The following is a 16,992-nucleotide window of genomic DNA, read 5'->3' as shown; positions in this document are numbered from 1 at the left end:
ATGATGGCATGACTTGCAAGTGAGTGGAGTTTAAGTGAGGGAGGGCTAGGAAGTCCTCAACCTCTAGAATGGGTTCAGAGTCAGAGGTCAGTTCCTGGTTCTCCATACCTCTGTGACTTGGGATCGGTGATGGCATCAGTTTCTGCATTGGTAAAAGGAGGTCATAAGACTAAATTTGAGGTAGCCAAAGTGTCATCTCAGTATCTGAGTCTGAGCTCCCTAACTACTTTCACACTAGTACTGATATATTTTCAATTCTAATTAAACAGTAAATATTGATAAATATAACTGACATTAACAAAGACTGTTAACTGGGCTTCTCAGGCATTTTTAAGCCTACAATGGAATTCTGATACCAAAAAGTTTGAGAACTGCTGGGTTAGGTAATTTTTTGTTTTTGGCTGAGGCAATGGGGTTAAGTGACTTGCCCAGGGTCATACAGCTAGAAGGTGTTAAGTGTCTCAGGTCCTCCTTACTTTAGGGCTGGTGCTCTATCCATTGCATCATCCCCAGTTTAGGCAATTTGTAAGGGCTTTTTTCCTAGTCAAACCATCTGGTATCTGCTTATAGGGATCATTTTATCTAATCAATCCATTTCCCTCATTTTAGATCGGAGTAAACTGAGGCAGAGAGAGGGGAAGTGATTGCCTGGAGGTCATACAATGGAGTTATTTGAAGGATGACCTTCAAAGAGAGAGGACCCACATTCATTTCTCTGGGAGAGCCCAGAGACCAGGGCCCAGTATGACAAGATCCCTGGAGGCTCCATTAAGCCAAGCAATGCAGGGGGACCAGAGGACCCTAGACTTGGCTTCTAGTCCTGCCACTTACTTGCTGTTTGACCTTTGGGAAGCCACAGAGCCATGCAGGGGTTTGGGGGCAAGTGGTGTCTAAGGGCTGATTTAAAGGCAGTGGGGCCTGCTTGGCTATCCTTGGTTCTGAGTTCTCCTGGCTTTTCTACCAGAGACCTTGTGCCAATTGCACTTTACTTCTGGAGCTCAGTTCCCTTATTGTAAATGATGGGATTGGACTATATGGCCTCCCTCCCAGCTCTAAATCTCTGATCCTGTAATTCCCTGTTCTACATTCTGTTCCCTTGTTCACCTTTGGGATCTCTTGCCTTCTGACTGTTGGTTGTTGTCCTCCTGGCTAGGTTCTCATGGCATCTCCGCCCCTTGCCCTGGGGCAGAGTGGTTTTCACTCTTCATTGCCAATCCCCCATGTCCATCACAGTGAGTATCTTTTCTCTCTGTGGTGTGAGGAGAGGCCTGCATCCCTTCATCTTCCCCATGTTAAGCTTCCCCTTAGGAAGTTCCTTCTGGAATCTCCTCTCCATCCTTCCCATTGCACTGTTGGCCCCACCTTAGCCTCCTATTGGCACAGCTTCATGGATGCAGCTTCCTGAGGCTGCCTAGCCCCTGGAGAGCCTGGAAATCCCCAATCAAATTTCTCTTCTCTGAGACTTCATCTTTCTCTCTTCCCCTTCTCAGAAAGGCAGGGTCAGAGCTATAGAATGAATATCTGAACTAGAAAGGATCGTAGAGATTGTCTAGTCCAGTCCTCTCATTTTCTAGATAAAGCAACTGGTAGAGTCTCAACCATTGGGTGGACTTTGGGCTCCCGACGCTGGGGGCCTCAAGTTCTAGTAGCCTGCTCTCTTGGGCACCAAGGCCCATAGTAGCAGAGGGGTAGAGGTTAGAGAAGAGGAAGCTTGAAGTTGTCTAGCTCCAGGAGTGAAGCTGACCTGGTTGTGGGAGGAAGGACTAGTGGGAGTTTGGGGAGAAGAGGGGTTCCACCCCTATTTGGTAGAATCCTGGGGAACTTCTGGATTCAGAGCCTGGGGGATGGTTGCGATGACCCTACTCTCCCTCTTCTTTAGGAATAGAATTTCATACCGAGTGGGAGAGGGGGTGGGGCTAGCCGAAATGTGGGTGGGAAGCCACCATGAGTGTCTGTCAGTCCAACTACTCCCTGTCCCCTCCCCTAGCTCCCTGCCCTAGCCTTCCCACATCTGTTCCTGTCCCTTAAGCTGCAGTAGTGGTGACTCCCCAGAACCCTGTACTCCCTCTGCCTTTGTCCCCCTGACGCCTGAGACCCTCGACTCCAGCCCAGGCCTCCCCTGGAGCTAGCTTCCCTCACCCTGCCCTCCCTCCTGGGGCCTCCTTGGTGAGTTAAAATTAGCCCAGCCCGGGGCATAAAAATAGCCCTGGGCTGCCTGAAAGCGGCCAGGAAGGCCTAGGGGCCCTGGTTGGGGGTGGGGGTGGGAACCTCCAGCACTTTGAGCTCTGGGAGGCTAGTGGGAAAGTGGTCAGTGCCTTCTTGAATCCCCATTGTTGGGGGGAGGGGGGCTGATAATTAGGGGTGGAGGAATTTGACCTAATGTGAGGAGTCCTTGAGAAAAGTCAGCTTGGGAGGGTCACGGTGCTCCGGCCCTTTGCTCTGAGAAAGGCTGGGTGAGAACTTTAAGCTGGGGGACCGACCCCCTCTGGTGCACCTCTTCCCTACCCCGGGTCTCCCCCCCACCCCTGCACTCTCACTGACTATCCTCACCTTCCAATCTCTGGGGCTGAATCACTTCCCAAATGTCTACACCACTAATACTCCCTCCCCCTCATTCCCCCCCAAGGACACAAGCCTTGATTTCTGGGAGACTGAGGTACCCTCGTGTTGGATTAGAAGTCTTTCCTGTGATAGTTCTCAGCCTTCACCTCTCTTCTGCCCTTGCCCACCACCCTGGGAAAGCCTTGGGCTGGGGGTGGGGGTGGGGGGGGTGGGAGACTTGGGAAAACCTTTCCCGGGTGGCAAGAGGCCTGTTGCCCCTCCCCCTGCCAGGCAGCTCTCCTGCCCTGCCTCCGAGGAGGCCCTGTGCTGGCTGTGACAGGTGTGTGGCCCTGGACTCCCAGGCATTTAATTCCTTGTGCCTTCCCCTTTGGGATTCAAGCAATGGAGGGACAGGGAGAAGTTTTAGAGGGGAGAGAAGGGAGGAGGAAACGGAAGCCGCTTGAAAACCCATTCTCGGACTCCCTGCTCTGGGCCAGACTTCTTTTAGTCAATTGGTGAAAATCTGTTCATCGATCTGTTCAGCTTTTCTGCCCTCTATTTAATTGCTGGAGTCAGGGCTGAATAGGGAGCTGGGAGGAGAGGGCTACTAGACCCCCAATCAAAGCTGGGGACCCCTTCTTTTATTAGGGAGAGAAGGGCTTGGGGCTCTGGAAGGAGTTGGGGGAAGGGATTAAGAACTAGAAATGCATCAAGAACTAGAAGGCCCTAAAGATGTTCCAGGCCAGACTCCTCCCTTGTCTTACAAGAAGACATTGAGAAGTTAAGTGACTTTTCCAAGATCATTCCAGTAGTAGTTTGGAGAATTTGGGTTTGAACCCAAGTCCTCGGGCTCCCTCCCCAGCCCTGCAGTGCAAAGCTGATTGTTTAGGCATTTGGGTTGGTGTCTATTTGTTTCTCTCTGCCCTGCATCTTGCCTTCTTTCTCCATCTCCATGTCTCACTCTATTTCTCAGCTCCTTTAAAAAAAAGGAGGGCTCTCCCTAATCCATGCCCCCCCTCCCCTCCCGTTAGCTGCTAAGGAGACCCAGCTTGTTAGTGGCAATGGGGGTGACAGGTGGATGTGACTGGAACTCTTTCTCCCCTCCCTCCTCACTTCATGCCCTGCAGCCCAGCCCAAGGGAAGAGGCAGGCAGGAGATGGGGTAACAGGCTCTACCTCCCCTTGGGAAGGAACTCAGGCTTAAAGAGAGCAGTCACCCTTTCTCTTCATCTCAGAGGGTTGGGTTTGAGTACCATTGCTGCAGGACTTTGAGTCACTCAGCCTGTGACTCAATCCTCCTCCTCTTCTTCCTCCTCCTCCTCCTCCTCCTCCTTCTTTTCCTCCTCCTTCTCCTTTTCTTCCTCCTCCTCCTTTTCTTCCTCCTCTTCCTCCTCTCTCTTCTTCCTCCTCCCTTGTGCCCTAAAATTGGGAGGGAGGACCATCCTCCCTCTAGAGCCCAGGACGGTTGCTCTCACTTGGCCCTAGGAGCTCTCAAGGCTTGGAGAAAAGCCACCTCTCTTTACAACCCAAGGCGCTTTGAGATCTCATCACTTAATTCAACAAACATTCATTAACACCTACTATGCACAAGTCAGGGGAATGTGGATACACTCTGGGGTGCAGAGATAGCCAATTAATTTCTGCCATCTGCAATTGCAGGAAGAGATGGGAGTTAGCCAGGAGGAAGAACTCCCTAGTTTCCCTAATCTTTCTGGAGAAGGGGGGTGGGGGGTGGGAGAGAAGAAATCCTGCCTGTGGTCTGACTCTCCTGTCTCAGCCTCAAGGAGCTCATCCAATTATGGGGGAAGCTTTGGCCAGCACAGCCCTGTCTCTGTCTGCCTCCCTCCCTCTTCTCCTCCCCCCTCCCCCCAGGAACCAAGATATCATCAGTGATCATTCTGAAAGTGGAGGTTTGAATATTGCTTAGGACCAGGAGGTGTTAAACTGGGGTGTGGAGGGGGGGCTGGTTCTCCTTATCACCCCATCTGCCTGGAGCCCCTCCCTCCAAGACCATTTGAACAAAATTTGCACATTCTTCCCATCTCTCCAAAAACAACAAAACCATCCCCAACACCGGTTGCGCTGGAATTGAGGCAGAACCAAGGTTATCTCAACCTTTCCTAAGAGTGTCTGTGTTTCTCCAGAGCCTCTAGGTAACTGGCTGGCTGTGAAATCTTGGACAGGTCCCCTTACTTGTCCGGACTTTACTTTACCCAGCTGTAAAATGGGATGATTTCTGAGATCCCTTTCCACACTGACATTCCTCTTCAGTGTCCCAGGTTCATGTTGTGAGAGTTTTAACGTTTTGTAAGTTTTATTGTAGGAGTCTCTTCTCTCTCCCCTCCTTCCCCTGGTTATATAGGATAAACTTGCTGCTGGTTTAAGCCCCTTGCCCTGGGCTTGCTCTGAGGATCATATCTGGGGGCTAGCCCTAGTTTCTCCTTTCTTTACTACTTCTCTATTGACCCCTCTCCCTGGCAATCTTAGAATCTGCCCTCTGACCACATGCTAATCAACACCAGCCGCTCTGCCCTATATACAGGTTGCACCTTGTGCTTTTGTCCAGTCCCAAGTAAAATTTCTTCCGGCCTTTCTTCTCGCTGCCCCCCAAAGAATCCCCCCCCCCATCCCGCCGTGCTCCCTCCCCAGGAGGCAGTGAATCAGCAGTTCACTCTGAGGCGTGACTCTTAGGTGGCATCGAGAGTCACAGCTGTGTCTGAGGAACCAGGGTCACAGCACCCAGAAGGGTGAGAGGAAGGAAGAGAGATCCTGGCAGGAGGGGGAGGGGAGACTCGGCCGGTCCTCGGTCCCTCCATCAACCGGCAGGGGCTGGCCCTCCTTCCGACCTTAGGGTGGGTGACCTAGGCCAGGAGCTCCCTTGATACTGTGTGTCAGGGAACAGAGTTTGGGTTAGAGCTGGAGCATGGGGTGGGAAGGCTTCCTGGAGGAGGAGAATGGAAGGCTGGGGAACACAAAAGACAGGGCTTCACATCTGGAGCTCATGTGTGTCAGCCTTTGCTTCTGGCAGTTGATTAGATAATTAAACAGAGGGCTAATTAAGCAAGCACAGGTGTTCATTAAGGTCTCTCTAATTGGGTGGGAGGGGGCTTTGGAAAGACTGGCCTCACTGTAGAAGGGCTAAGTTTGGGACCCTTCTTATCTCTTTCCTACCACACATTTTCAAGGTTCAGCTGGCCCTTTCTTCAACCTCCCCAGGCATCAGCAAATGTCCCAATCTCGTGGCTACCATTGGAGATGCGGGATTGAGGGTGAACTTCCCAGCAGGAGAGCAGGAAACCAGGTGCCTAGAGAACAGGGGAGGGGACATGGAAAGAGGAGTGCACTTTAGATTTTGTTTGTAACAGTTTAAATGGTCCTGGAGTAGAAAGGCCAGAAAGGTTAGACAGCAGAAATAACTGCCCGGTGTGCAGAAGCTGGAAGTCCTCAGGGAAGAAGAGCTGTGCTGTAAAATGCTTTATTATGAGATCTAAGGGGTGGGGGTGGGAATCAATCACTTTAACCCTTTTTTTAGGTTATGTTCGGGTCTCTTGTTTCCCTATCTGGCCCCCACAATCCCCCCCCCCCACCTCCTTTTCCTTTCCCAATGCTGATCCCTTACCCATCCCAGCTCCCTGTGACAGGAGGCGGGGGTGGGGGTTGGGGGGGTGGTGTTGTAGGAGACCAGCCAGGGAGCTGGTTGCCAAGCAACCGTTACCACGGCAACTCCATCCTTTCTATCTCCATGTGCCAGGGGCTGCTCCTTAGATGGCTTTAGATCCCTATCCACCCTGGGAGCAAGGAGGAGAGCAGGGCCCTGGGGCCAGAGAAGAGAAGGCTAAGAGGAGATTCCTTGGCCCACCAAAAGGAAATTCCCTAGAGTAGTGGGGGGAGCACCCATTCTGCATTGGGAGGAATGAAGGTTAGACTTTGAGGAGTATACAAGGTTGATGTAGGAGAATTGGTGAAGGGGGCCTCTCTCCACTGGGGGTAAGGGCATTGTGGCTGGTGAGTTAGATTACTGGGAACAATTTCTGAGGCAGCATGAGAATAGAAAGAAGAACTCAACTTGGGATTCTGAACACTGGATTTAAATCTGTAAGTTCACTGAGCCTCAGTTTCCCCGTATCTCAAATGAGAATAGTAGTATTTGTACTGCCTACTTTACAGGATCATTCTTAGGGAAGGAGCTTTTATAAACCTTAAAGCGCTTTGGAAATGTAAGTCATTAATACTAAAGTGGGCTGGTGTGTGTGTGTGTGTGTGATAATTACTTCATTTACTCATTTTATGGTTCTAGATGCCTCAGTGAGGGAGTCTCTCTTAAAGCACGTACTCTTACATCCATGCTATCCTTCACCTAATGAACTCCTTTATACCAAGTTCCTGGCCCTCTGGGCCCTATATACCAAACTTATTATATTAAAAAATATGGCATTTCTACTAGTAATAGAAATGACTAGTAACCTAGACTACTAGTCTAGGCTTTTGAAACTTTGTAGCTGACAGGCCTGTGAAGCCAAGAGACCTGGATTTGAATCTCTCCTCTGACATTTGTTGCCTGTGAGACCTTGAGCAAGTCATATCTCACAGAATCTCAGTTTCCTCATTTGTAAAATGGGGCCCTTTCAGCCCGATCCATTGACTTGTACCAGCCACCTCCTGGTGTTACTAGGAGGAAAGCACTTTGCCAATTTTAAAATGCTGCACAGATGTTAATTGCTTATAATGATCATCATTATCCTCAGTATCCTAGTGTCCAATCCCATGCTTAACTCACAGACATAGATTTGGAAGGGAGCTCAAAGGCCTTTTGAGTTCCACATGTACCCTTCTGGGAATCCCCTTGACATCTGCTTGATATGTGCTCATCTAGTCTTGGCTTGGACACCTCTGGTGTTGGGGAACTCATTACTTGTGAAGGCATTCCTCTACTTTTGAATAGCTTTCATTATTGGGAGGTTTTTTTTCCTTCTAGTGAACTGAAATCTGCCTCTCAGGAACTTTTGCCCATTTCTTTTAGTTCTGCTCCCCTTGGGGCCAAGTGAACAGATTTCATCCTTCTTCTAAAGACAACCCTTCAGATTCCTGAGGTCAGCTGTCATGTTCCCCTAAGTCTTACTCTTCTCCAGGCTAAACACTCCTTGTTTCTGCAACAAATCCTCACAAGAATGACATGGTTGCCAGTCCTGCTGGAGAGGAGATCACTGCTGTCTTGGATTGGGTTCAGATGGTTAGGTCTCAAGCCTATACTTCTCTTCTGCCTTCTGAAAACTCTCGGAGCTCTGACTGGAGTAAATGTTGTCAGAGAGAATCCTGGGGGGTCGTAAAGTTTACAGGCGGGAGTGCCCTCAGAGATTGTGCGGATGAAGCCCTTCATTTTATAGATGGGAAAACAGGTCCCAAGAGAGGACCTCTCCTGCCCAAGGTCACTCAGATGATAAGTCATAGATGTGGGATTCTAGCATAAGTTGTGTGGCTCATATTTCAGCACTTTTCTCTCATTTACACCATCGTGATGGAAGAGGATAAAACAGTTGTAGTAGCTGGGGTGTGGTTGTTGGTTTGAAAAGTTGAGAGAGGGGCTGGAAGTTAAGAGTCCCCAAAAGAGTAAACTTGACTGCTTTAGAAGCACGATTCTCATATGGGAGAGGTCTTTGACCCCCGTTTGGGGGAGGGCTTTCCCTGCGAGCTGAAACCCTAGAATGAGGGAGGTGGGGCCCTGGCTGATTTCAGCTGGGGGTTGTGGAGGAGGAGATGGTATCGGCAGCAGATAGGCAGATGGGGTTGGCCCTAATAACAGCCCCAGCCACCACCCCACAGCTCAGCCACCTCAGCATCTCCTGACTCACTGTCGTGTTAGACTGATTCTTGAGAACAGAGACTGTCTTTTGCCTTTCTTGGTATCCCCGTACTTAGCATAGTACCTGGCACATAGGACTTAATGCCCGTTGACTTCTCCCTTCTCTGAGCTTTGTGTGTGTGGAGGTGGAAACCTAGAAGAATTGATACTGTAAATACAGTCATGTATACTTATTATGTATCTAATTTATATTTTAATATATTTAACATCTATCTACTGGTCATCCTGCCATCTGGGGGAGGGGGTGGGGGATAAGAGGTGAAAAATTGGAACAAGAGGTTTGGCAATTGTTAATGCTGTAAAGTTACTCATACATATAACCTGTAAATAAAAGGCTATTAAATATTAAAAAAAAAAAAAAAAGAATTGATACTGTAGCAGAAAAGATAAAGATTAGCCCACAACAGGGACTTTTAGGACAGCAAGCTGGGGCTGTGTTGGTATTATTCAAAGAAGTCCCTAGTGAGGTAGCTGAGGGGCTGCAGCCCTAGCTCTGCTGACCTTAGCCAGACCCACTCTACATCCTCCCACTCCATTTAAGCCCTCTCTACCCCTAATGGCCAGATCTCAGCTCTTTGTATCTGTTTGAGAGCTAGGTTAGCTGAGTCAGAAGTGGAGTGCCAAGATGCCAAACAAAAAGATACATTAACTGTTTGGAGCCTGGAGGCAAGGGAGGTTGCTCTGTTTACAGGTGGAATAGTTGGGGTACATCATAAGTTATCTCTTCCTCTCAGTTATGGGCAAGTGACGATAGGTGTTCTGACAGAGGTTTTTGAAGGACTATTGTGGGAAGGGCATTAACTTTGTTTGACTTGGCCCTAGAGTGCAAAACCAGGAGCACAAATGTATGATTATTGCCAAAAGGTTCCCAGCAGAGTTGCCTGCCCATCACTAGAAGGGGTTAGGTGAAGGCTGGATGACTGTACTTTGGAATTGTAGTAGAGATAAGTTCTTTTTACTTCTGCTGATCCTCTAATGTTCCTTCATCTCTGAGAGTCTGGGGTCTATTCACTGATCCCTTTGTGTGGCCTAGAGCGCATCAGTGCCCAAGGCTTGTGGCTCAGTACCCAGACAAAGCACTTCTGGACTGCCATAGCAATTGCTCTGGAAAAGAACTGAAGACTGGAAATGCTGGGAAGTTATAGATCAAATTCATGAGCAGGATTCCCAGAGCAATCTAGAGTATTGGAAAGAGTGCTGACCAGGGAATAAGAAGAGCCCTGGGTTTGAATCTAACCTCTGACACTAGTCTCTCTAAGCCTCAATTTCTTATTTGTCAAACGTGGGTATTTCTAGCACCTGCCACACTAGGATCTGGTAAACTTTGTAGAGCATTTTGTAGACCTTAACTTGCTGTGTAAATGTGAGCTGCAGTTGATATTGTTGTTGTTGTTGAAGTAGCTGTTGCAAATAGATGATCTCCAAGGTCCCTTCCATTTCAGATTCTGTGACTGTAAAACTGTACAAAGAAACATAGGTCCAGAAACAAAGTGGAGAAATTTAAGTCTGTTTTCAAATCAAACATTTATTGCATGTAAGAAATAGTTCTGTTGCATAATTGCAAGCTAGGCTGGTTGCTTACTTCCAGTCCTGGTCCCATTGTTCTCCTCTTTCATAAGTTCCTCTTTTCCATCTTTCTGCCTATCCAGGTGGCTGTGCTAGAACTGCCCTTGAGGACCATGAACTAATCTCCTTCGGGGACGAGCCTTTTCATGAGCACACTCTAACACCGGCCGGTCGAGGACCCACCTCCCAGCAAGGCCTTCCCCTCCCCACCTCTCCCCAGGGTTGAGGATCTCTGGAGAAGATGGGGCGGAAAAAGATCCAGATTCAGAGGATCACAGATGAGCGGAACCGGCAGGTGAGAGCCAGCGTGAGGGAGAGGGGAGGCTCAGATCAGGCCATTGACAGCAGAGGGTTAGGATTCAGTGAAAAAAGAGAGTTTACCTAGAAAAGGTGCCTATTTTCTTCTCACTCTCAATTCAATGTCCAGGTTCTCTCCCATTCCAAGGTTTCATGTGGGAGTAAGCCAGAATATTGTGACCACATGGGAAAAAGGTGGTTTGGGAGGGAGGGGTGTAGATTGGCCCACAAAGCTATTGAAGAGCTCATTGTGAGGTTGAGCTGTAATGGGGACAGAAGAGGCAGTTGCTAGGTTCTCTTTCCTTGCCACATGTTCTCCCAGATTTATCTGCTGTTTTAGGCATACAAACCTGCCTTTCCTCTTCCTAATCATTTAGGTCCCGTCTCTCCCTTCCCTTCTGTCTGAACCAATATTCATTGGAATCATTGGATTTAGATCTGGGGAGAGATTTTCCAAATCATATCCATCAGTTTTATAGAGGGGAAGGTGAGACTATCAGCAGTTAAATGACCCAGAAAGGAAGCAGCAGAGCTGAGATTTGACCGTAGTCCTCTGATCCTCATAATCTCTCCTTCAGGATGCCTTCCCAGCCTGATTACTATCAGGGGAAAACCATCATCACCAGCAAAACCCTGAGGGTTTTAGTAAACTGGACCTCCCTGTGAGCCTCTAGTATGACCCAGTAGCCAATGTCCTCATTGCAATCTGAGGTTCCTAGAATCGTCCCTGAAACCATCTCATTTTACAAACGAGGAAACCGAGTCCAAGGACAGTTAAGCATCAGAAAACACTTTGACCTCAGGTTCTCTTGCTCGTGAGCCATTGTAGCACAGTGCCTCCTTGAGCTGGATTAATAGAAATCTGGTGTCCCAAAACCAGGGAAGCGATGGCTTCACTGAGCTTTGCTCTGTTCAACCCACAACCAGATTCTCATATCCAGTTCTGGTTGTTATAGTTTTGAAAGAACATAGATGAAAGAAGAGGAATGTTTAGCCTGGAGAAGAGCAGATTTATTTGGGCAGTTGGGGAAATGTGCTGTTGTCTTCAAGTCTTTAGGGGACTGCTAATACCAACCCAATACCTAAGAAAAAATTATTTCTTCTACAACCAACCTCATAAGAAGTCGTTCAATCTCTTCTTGAAGACCTTTCTTTCTCTGTTCTTTTACATTTTCTCACTATCTCCATTTCTGTGACTATATCCTCCAGAAAAGAGTTTTAGAAGTAGTCCTTCCTGAGACAAGATAGAATTGGGAGCAGTAGGTAAAAATTTCAGAGGCAGGCGCAGACTAAAAGTAAGGAGAAATTTGCTGTAGGACCACTCCAAAGTACACTGGACTGTCTCAAGAGATTAAAGGTTTACCTTCCCTGCAGATTTTTAGGAGACATTGCAAAGGAATTTCTGCTCGCCTTTCAAGTTTCTTCCATTTTTGAGAATTTCTCATTTTAGTATTCTGTGATGCCATGAAATCATCAGCCCTGGACCTTAAACTTTGCCACCCCTCTGTTATCTTCCTGATAATTCCAGCACCCCTTTGCCTTGACTCTAGTGCTTCAACTTTTATTCTTTTCTCCACTTGCATGGCTTTTTGAGTCCCAGGAAAGACATAAGCCTCTCCTGCTTCTGTGATTCAAGATCTCTCACCATCTCCTTAATGAGAGGTTTCATCCAGATTTGATCTCTTTTCCCTAATTGAAGCAGTATAGCACAGTGGAAAGAGTGTGCTATCTGGTTTTCTGGACTCCAGGGCTAGCCCTTTGTTCACCATAATGTACTGCTTCTCTCCCTGCATGCTAATTTAGCCATTGCTGCATTGCATTGCTAGACAGCTGTCCTGTAGAGGGAAACCGAGAGAGAGTGCAGAGAGTGCTCAGACTACCGACCAGGCCTAAAACTCACTACTGCCTCAGGACGGGGGTCTCTGTGGGACGCTCACTGCTCTCCCACTTATTCAAAGCTCCTGCTCCCTTTAGCGTCCCGTGTTTCATCTCCTTTGAGGTCAGCAGGCAGGGTCTCCCAGCTGCAGACACGGACGGCCAGAGGGCCCGTGGCTGCCGCCGGCTCTGACCGGCAGACCTTCTGCCTTCTGCTCCCTGCCTCTCTGCCAGGTGACATTCACCAAGCGGAAGTTTGGGCTAATGAAGAAAGCCTATGAGCTGAGTGTGTTGTGTGACTGTGAAATCGCCCTCATCATCTTCAACCACTCCAACAAGCTGTTCCAGTACGCCAGCACAGACATGGACAAGGTCCTCCTCAAGTACACAGAGTACAACGAGCCCCACGAGAGCCGCACCAACGCAGACATCATCGAGGTGAGCCCCGGCTGGGCCCAGAGGGCCGGGGAGGGCCACAGGCCTCTTTGGAGCCCCTCTCTGGGCCTGTCTCCGTGATCCCGGGGAGAGGCCCCTGTGCCCCAGAATAGGGCCTCAGAGCTGAGAGCAAGAACAGGAACTGTCTCCCCGAGATCCCTGAGCCTCTCTGGACCCCACAGGAACGCTGGGGCCCGGGTGACCTCTGGAGCCCAGAACTCTGGGCTGAGGGGGAATGGTCGGGTGGGGTATCCTGAGGGTCTCAGGGAGGGCAAGGATGCTGGGGGTAGTCTGGGAACCCCGGGCCTCCCTGAGCACTGCCTGTTGCAGACCCTGAGGAAGAAAGGCTTCAATGGCTGTGACAGCCCCGAGCCAGATGGGGAGGACTCCCTGGAGCAGAGCCCCCTGCTGGAGGACAAGTACCGGCCGGCCAGCGAGGAGCTGGATGGGCTCTTCCGGCGCTACGGGGTGAGCCCAGCCCACTCACTGCTCTCTCTGTTTGCTCCCCACCCTCTCCTCTCCTCACCCACCCCCTCTGCCCTGCCTTTTCCTCCCTCCTCTGTTCTCTCTTTCTCCCCCTCTCCCCCTCCGGCCTCTCCTGTTGTCCATCCCCAATCTCACCCCTTCCTTTTCACCCTCCACCATCTCCTCCCACCTGCCCTCCATCCTCTCCTTTGGTTCTCCTTTCCAACCCTCTCCTCTCTGGCCCTCTTTGCCCCCTTGGCTCTGTCCTGCCTTCTCTCTCCCTCCCCACCTTTCTCTTGTCCCTCCCTCCCCGGCCCCCTCTGCTGCCCCCTCTGCTGCCCTCCCCCGTCCCCATCCTCTCCTCCCCCCCCACACCCCCTGCCCCCAGGCGCTGCACAAGAAGCACAGGGAGTGTGAGAGCCCCGAGGTGGACGAGGTGTTTGCCCTGACCCCCCAGACGGAGGAGAAATATAAAAAGATAGACGAGGAGTTTGATAAAATGATGCAGAGTTATAGACTGGCCGTGAGTAGCCGCATGGAGAGCTGGGGGAGCCTTCCCCCCATGCATGGTGTGGCTTCGCAGCCCCCAGTCCCCTCCCCCAATCAGGAGTAAGGAGCGGTCACTGCAGTTCTTGGTGTCGTGGAGCTTCTGAGCTGGAAGGGGCCTTAGGGAGCTTATCCTCCAAGCCCTCGTTTTGCTGAGAAGGAAGCCTGGCCTGTGGCAGAGTGGGCTGGGCCAGACTGGCCTGTGAGGAGCTTTGGTTGTGGCTCCAAATCTCCACTGACTGACGGGGTGACTTTGGGCCCGTCCCTTGTGCTCTGGTCTCAGCTTCCTCTTCACAATGAAGAGGTTGGACGGGATGTCCCAAAGGTCTCTCTCTGGCTTCCAAATTCTGTGGTTTTACAAAACTGAGGCCTAGGGTGGTCACAGGGCTTGACCAGGATGCCATAGGGACCTGCCTTTTAGTATCGGCCCTTGAGAAGGGGCTTTGTTAGAAGTCTCTGCTCTCAGATGATGGTCAGTCATTACTGGCCGTAAATGATACCAAGAGGCCCACCTTAGGAAGAGTTTGGGTGGGAGAGTATTGGCCCTAGGGCTGGAAGGATGGAAATCAGAACCTCAGGGGAAAAACCTCTTTGTTACCAGTTCCCTGGGCAGGGAAGTCCTAAAATCTTTCTGTGGGGTCTCCTCGGATACGGAGACCTTTCCCACAGCTGTATGCTCAGCGTCTGTGGGGCCTAGAGTGGGACCGAGGGGGATGAAGGGAAGACTGGTGATGAACTGACTGTGCACAGCAAGAATGTCAGTAAGGCGGGGAGAAGTGCTTCCCCTTCCACCACCCAGTCCCAGTTGGTAACAGCTCTGCGTGTGTGAGTTTGGATCTCAACTTGGGATTCCTAACCAACTTCCTGTGTGTCCTGCCTGGCTGGGGGCCTGACCCACCTCAGCTCCTGGGCCCTGAGCTCAGGCTCCCATTAGAAGTCATTTTTCCTGGCTAGGCCTAGGGCTCAGATCCAGGCATCGTTATCTGCCACTGTCCGCCCCACCCCACCCCAGCCCCCAAATCTAGTGTCACTCTTGCTCTGGTGGATTTAGCTAGGAGAACCTTCACCAACATCGACATCCTCAGAGGGGCCCTCTGGGCAGATGGGCCTCCTTTCTAACACCCAACTCCCCTCCCTTTCTCTATCCAGTCTGCAGTCCCAGCCCCAAATTTCGCCATGCCAGTCACGGTGCCTGTGTCCAATCAGAACTCACTTCAGTTCAGCAACCCTGGGGGTTCCCTGGTGACCCCGTCACTGGTTACGTCATCCCTCACAGACCCGAGGCTCCTGTCCCCCCAGCAGCCAGCCCTGCAGAGGAACAGCGTATCACCGGGGCTGCCCCAGCGGCCAGCCAGTGCTGGTGAGTATAGGGCCTCTCCTTTCTGCCCTTTTGTCATCTCTAACTCCTTCCCCACTATAGACTCACTGACGGTACCAGACAAACACGGCTTTATCACTCACCCCTGTCCCTCTACGTCTGTAAATGCCCTCTGACACGCCTTCCTCCTTGATTTCCTATCCTGGCTCTCCTCCCCTTCTCAGGCCTGTTTCATATTGTGTGGTCTAAAGAGGCTTCCCCTGCCCCCACGCCTTCCAGGGTCTCTTCCTCCCAGCATGGTGGTTCAGAGCGATGACCTGCTGAACCGTCTGCCCTGGCTCCTTGGTTGCTGTTTGCCCCATCTTGTTGTTTCCTGGCCGGGCTGGGGGTTGGGGAGTAGAAGTCCCATTGGATGAGGTGGAGTTAAAAATTACTGATTCTGTCCTGTCTTTTCTTTCGTCTGGAGCCTTCATCAAGCAAGCAAGCACATTCGCTTTCTACCTCAAGCCTTGAGAATTTCTCGTCCCCTTATATTTCTGTTCTTTTCCTAGGGGCCATGCTGGGAGGAGACCTCAATAGTGCTAATGGAGCCTGTCCCAGCCCTGTTGGTGAGTCTCTCTGCCCAGAATTAAGTCTGTGGAGTCAGGAACGATTTCTTTTAGAGAAGAATAGAACTGAAGGGGAGGGACAGGTACTTAGAGAGAGAAAAGCTTCAAGATGGGAGAAGGAGCTGAGGGCTGAGCTGGACAGCTGGGGTCCTGGGGGCAGGGGCCAGTGGAGGCTGGGATGGGGGCATCCTCAGAGCCTGGATCTGCCATCATTTCTAGGCAGTCTCAGTTCTGGAGTCTGGACAGTCTTGGCTTGAGATGTTACCTCAGATACTGAGTGCTCTAGGACCGGGCAATTCGCTTACCTAGTCCGGATCTTGTTTTCCATATCTGTAAAATGGGGATGATAGTATTACTGATAGAGCCTCATGGAGTGATTATAGCAAACAGAGGAGCTAATGTGAGCCAAAGGGCCCTTAAATACTACATAAATGTCAGCTATGATAATAACAGTAATAATAAGTCATTATTATTGTTAGTGAGGGGATTGGATTAGATGATGTCTGAGGTCCTCTCCAACTTTCAAATGGTATAATCTGTCTTTAGGGAATTTGGGGAAACCAAGTAGAAAAAAAGGTAAAGGAGAAGATAGTTATCATTATACACAACCCTAAACACACACATTTCTCACCTCTATAATGACCCACTTAACTTTTTTGTTTTCTCTCCTCTACCCTGAAGCTGTTTTGGAGCTGAGATTAGGGAAATGTGGAGAAATCTTGGGGCTGGAGATTTGGAGGGACTCACTGAAAAAGGATTGGAAGGATGGGGTAGATATGAGCAAGTAAACAGATTCGCTCCCTCTATCTTTTTGTCTCTGTCTCTCTGCTTCTTTTGTAGTTTCCATCTTTCTCAGTCTCTGTCATCTCTTTTTTTCTCTATTCCTTGATTTCTCTCTGTGTCTCAGAGACATACACAAATATAGGCAGGTCACACTGGCAAGCTAGTTCCTATTGACATACCGACTAGTAGAGAGAAAAAGGAGGGGAGCATACATCTCTCCCAGACAGGTACATAGACCTCACAAACTCGGAGGTGTCTCCAACCACACTCACAGGTGTATCCCAGTGATCAGTCCCACTGAACACGAGGAGACATGTTTGGAAGATATAGAGGGAAGTCTTACCCTCCCCCACACCATCTCCATCAGCTGTCAGCCTCGTCTAGCTCTGTGACTGTGACTACGAATGTCACCATTGACGTCACCTCCACATTCCTGTCATTCCCAGAGCCTCTATGAGAATTGGGCTAGAGGCAGCTGGAGAGACCCAGGGCTAGGCAGAGAGATAGCGTTCCCCAGGGCAGGAGTGATCAATGCCCCTGCTGTTATCCCAGAATCCCTTAGTTAGCCCTGAAACCCTCCCCCTCTCAGGTGCACCCCTTGGGGGCTTAAGAGAACAGCCAAGTCTTTGAGGACTGATGGGCTTCTAGCCTGAGTACAGTCACCAGGCTAAGCAAAGCCTCGGAATAGTGTCTGCCCCA

General features: G+C 50.1%; 1 protein-coding gene across 4 annotated transcripts in view; it reads left to right on the top strand.

The window, feature by feature from the left end:
- MEF2D (myocyte enhancer factor 2D) overlaps positions 1–16,992 on the top strand; it is a 40,591-nt gene that overhangs the window by 11,593 nt on the left and 12,006 nt on the right. For 2 of the 4 annotated variants that reach the window (XM_031966774.1, XM_031966777.1), the window contains exons 2-6: positions 10,050–10,261; positions 12,373–12,576; positions 13,427–13,561; positions 14,734–14,944; positions 15,454–15,510. In XM_031966774.1, the coding sequence (XP_031822634.1) occupies positions 10,208–10,261; positions 12,373–12,576; positions 13,427–13,561; positions 14,734–14,944; positions 15,454–15,510 (661 nt within the window). In that variant the 5' untranslated portion in view covers positions 10,050–10,207. Of the gene's footprint in view, positions 1–10,049; positions 10,262–12,372; positions 12,577–12,903; positions 13,042–13,426; positions 13,562–14,733; positions 14,945–15,453; positions 15,511–16,992 lie in introns of all 4 variants that reach the window. The other 2 variants (XM_031966773.1, XM_031966775.1) reach the window with 1 other exon arrangement.

Source organism: Sarcophilus harrisii, chromosome 4, assembly GCF_902635505.1.
Source record: "Sarcophilus harrisii chromosome 4, mSarHar1.11, whole genome shotgun sequence".
NCBI classification, from domain to species: Eukaryota; Metazoa; Chordata; class Mammalia; order Dasyuromorphia; family Dasyuridae; genus Sarcophilus; species Sarcophilus harrisii.
This window is presented reverse-complemented; position numbering and strand designations above follow the sequence as displayed.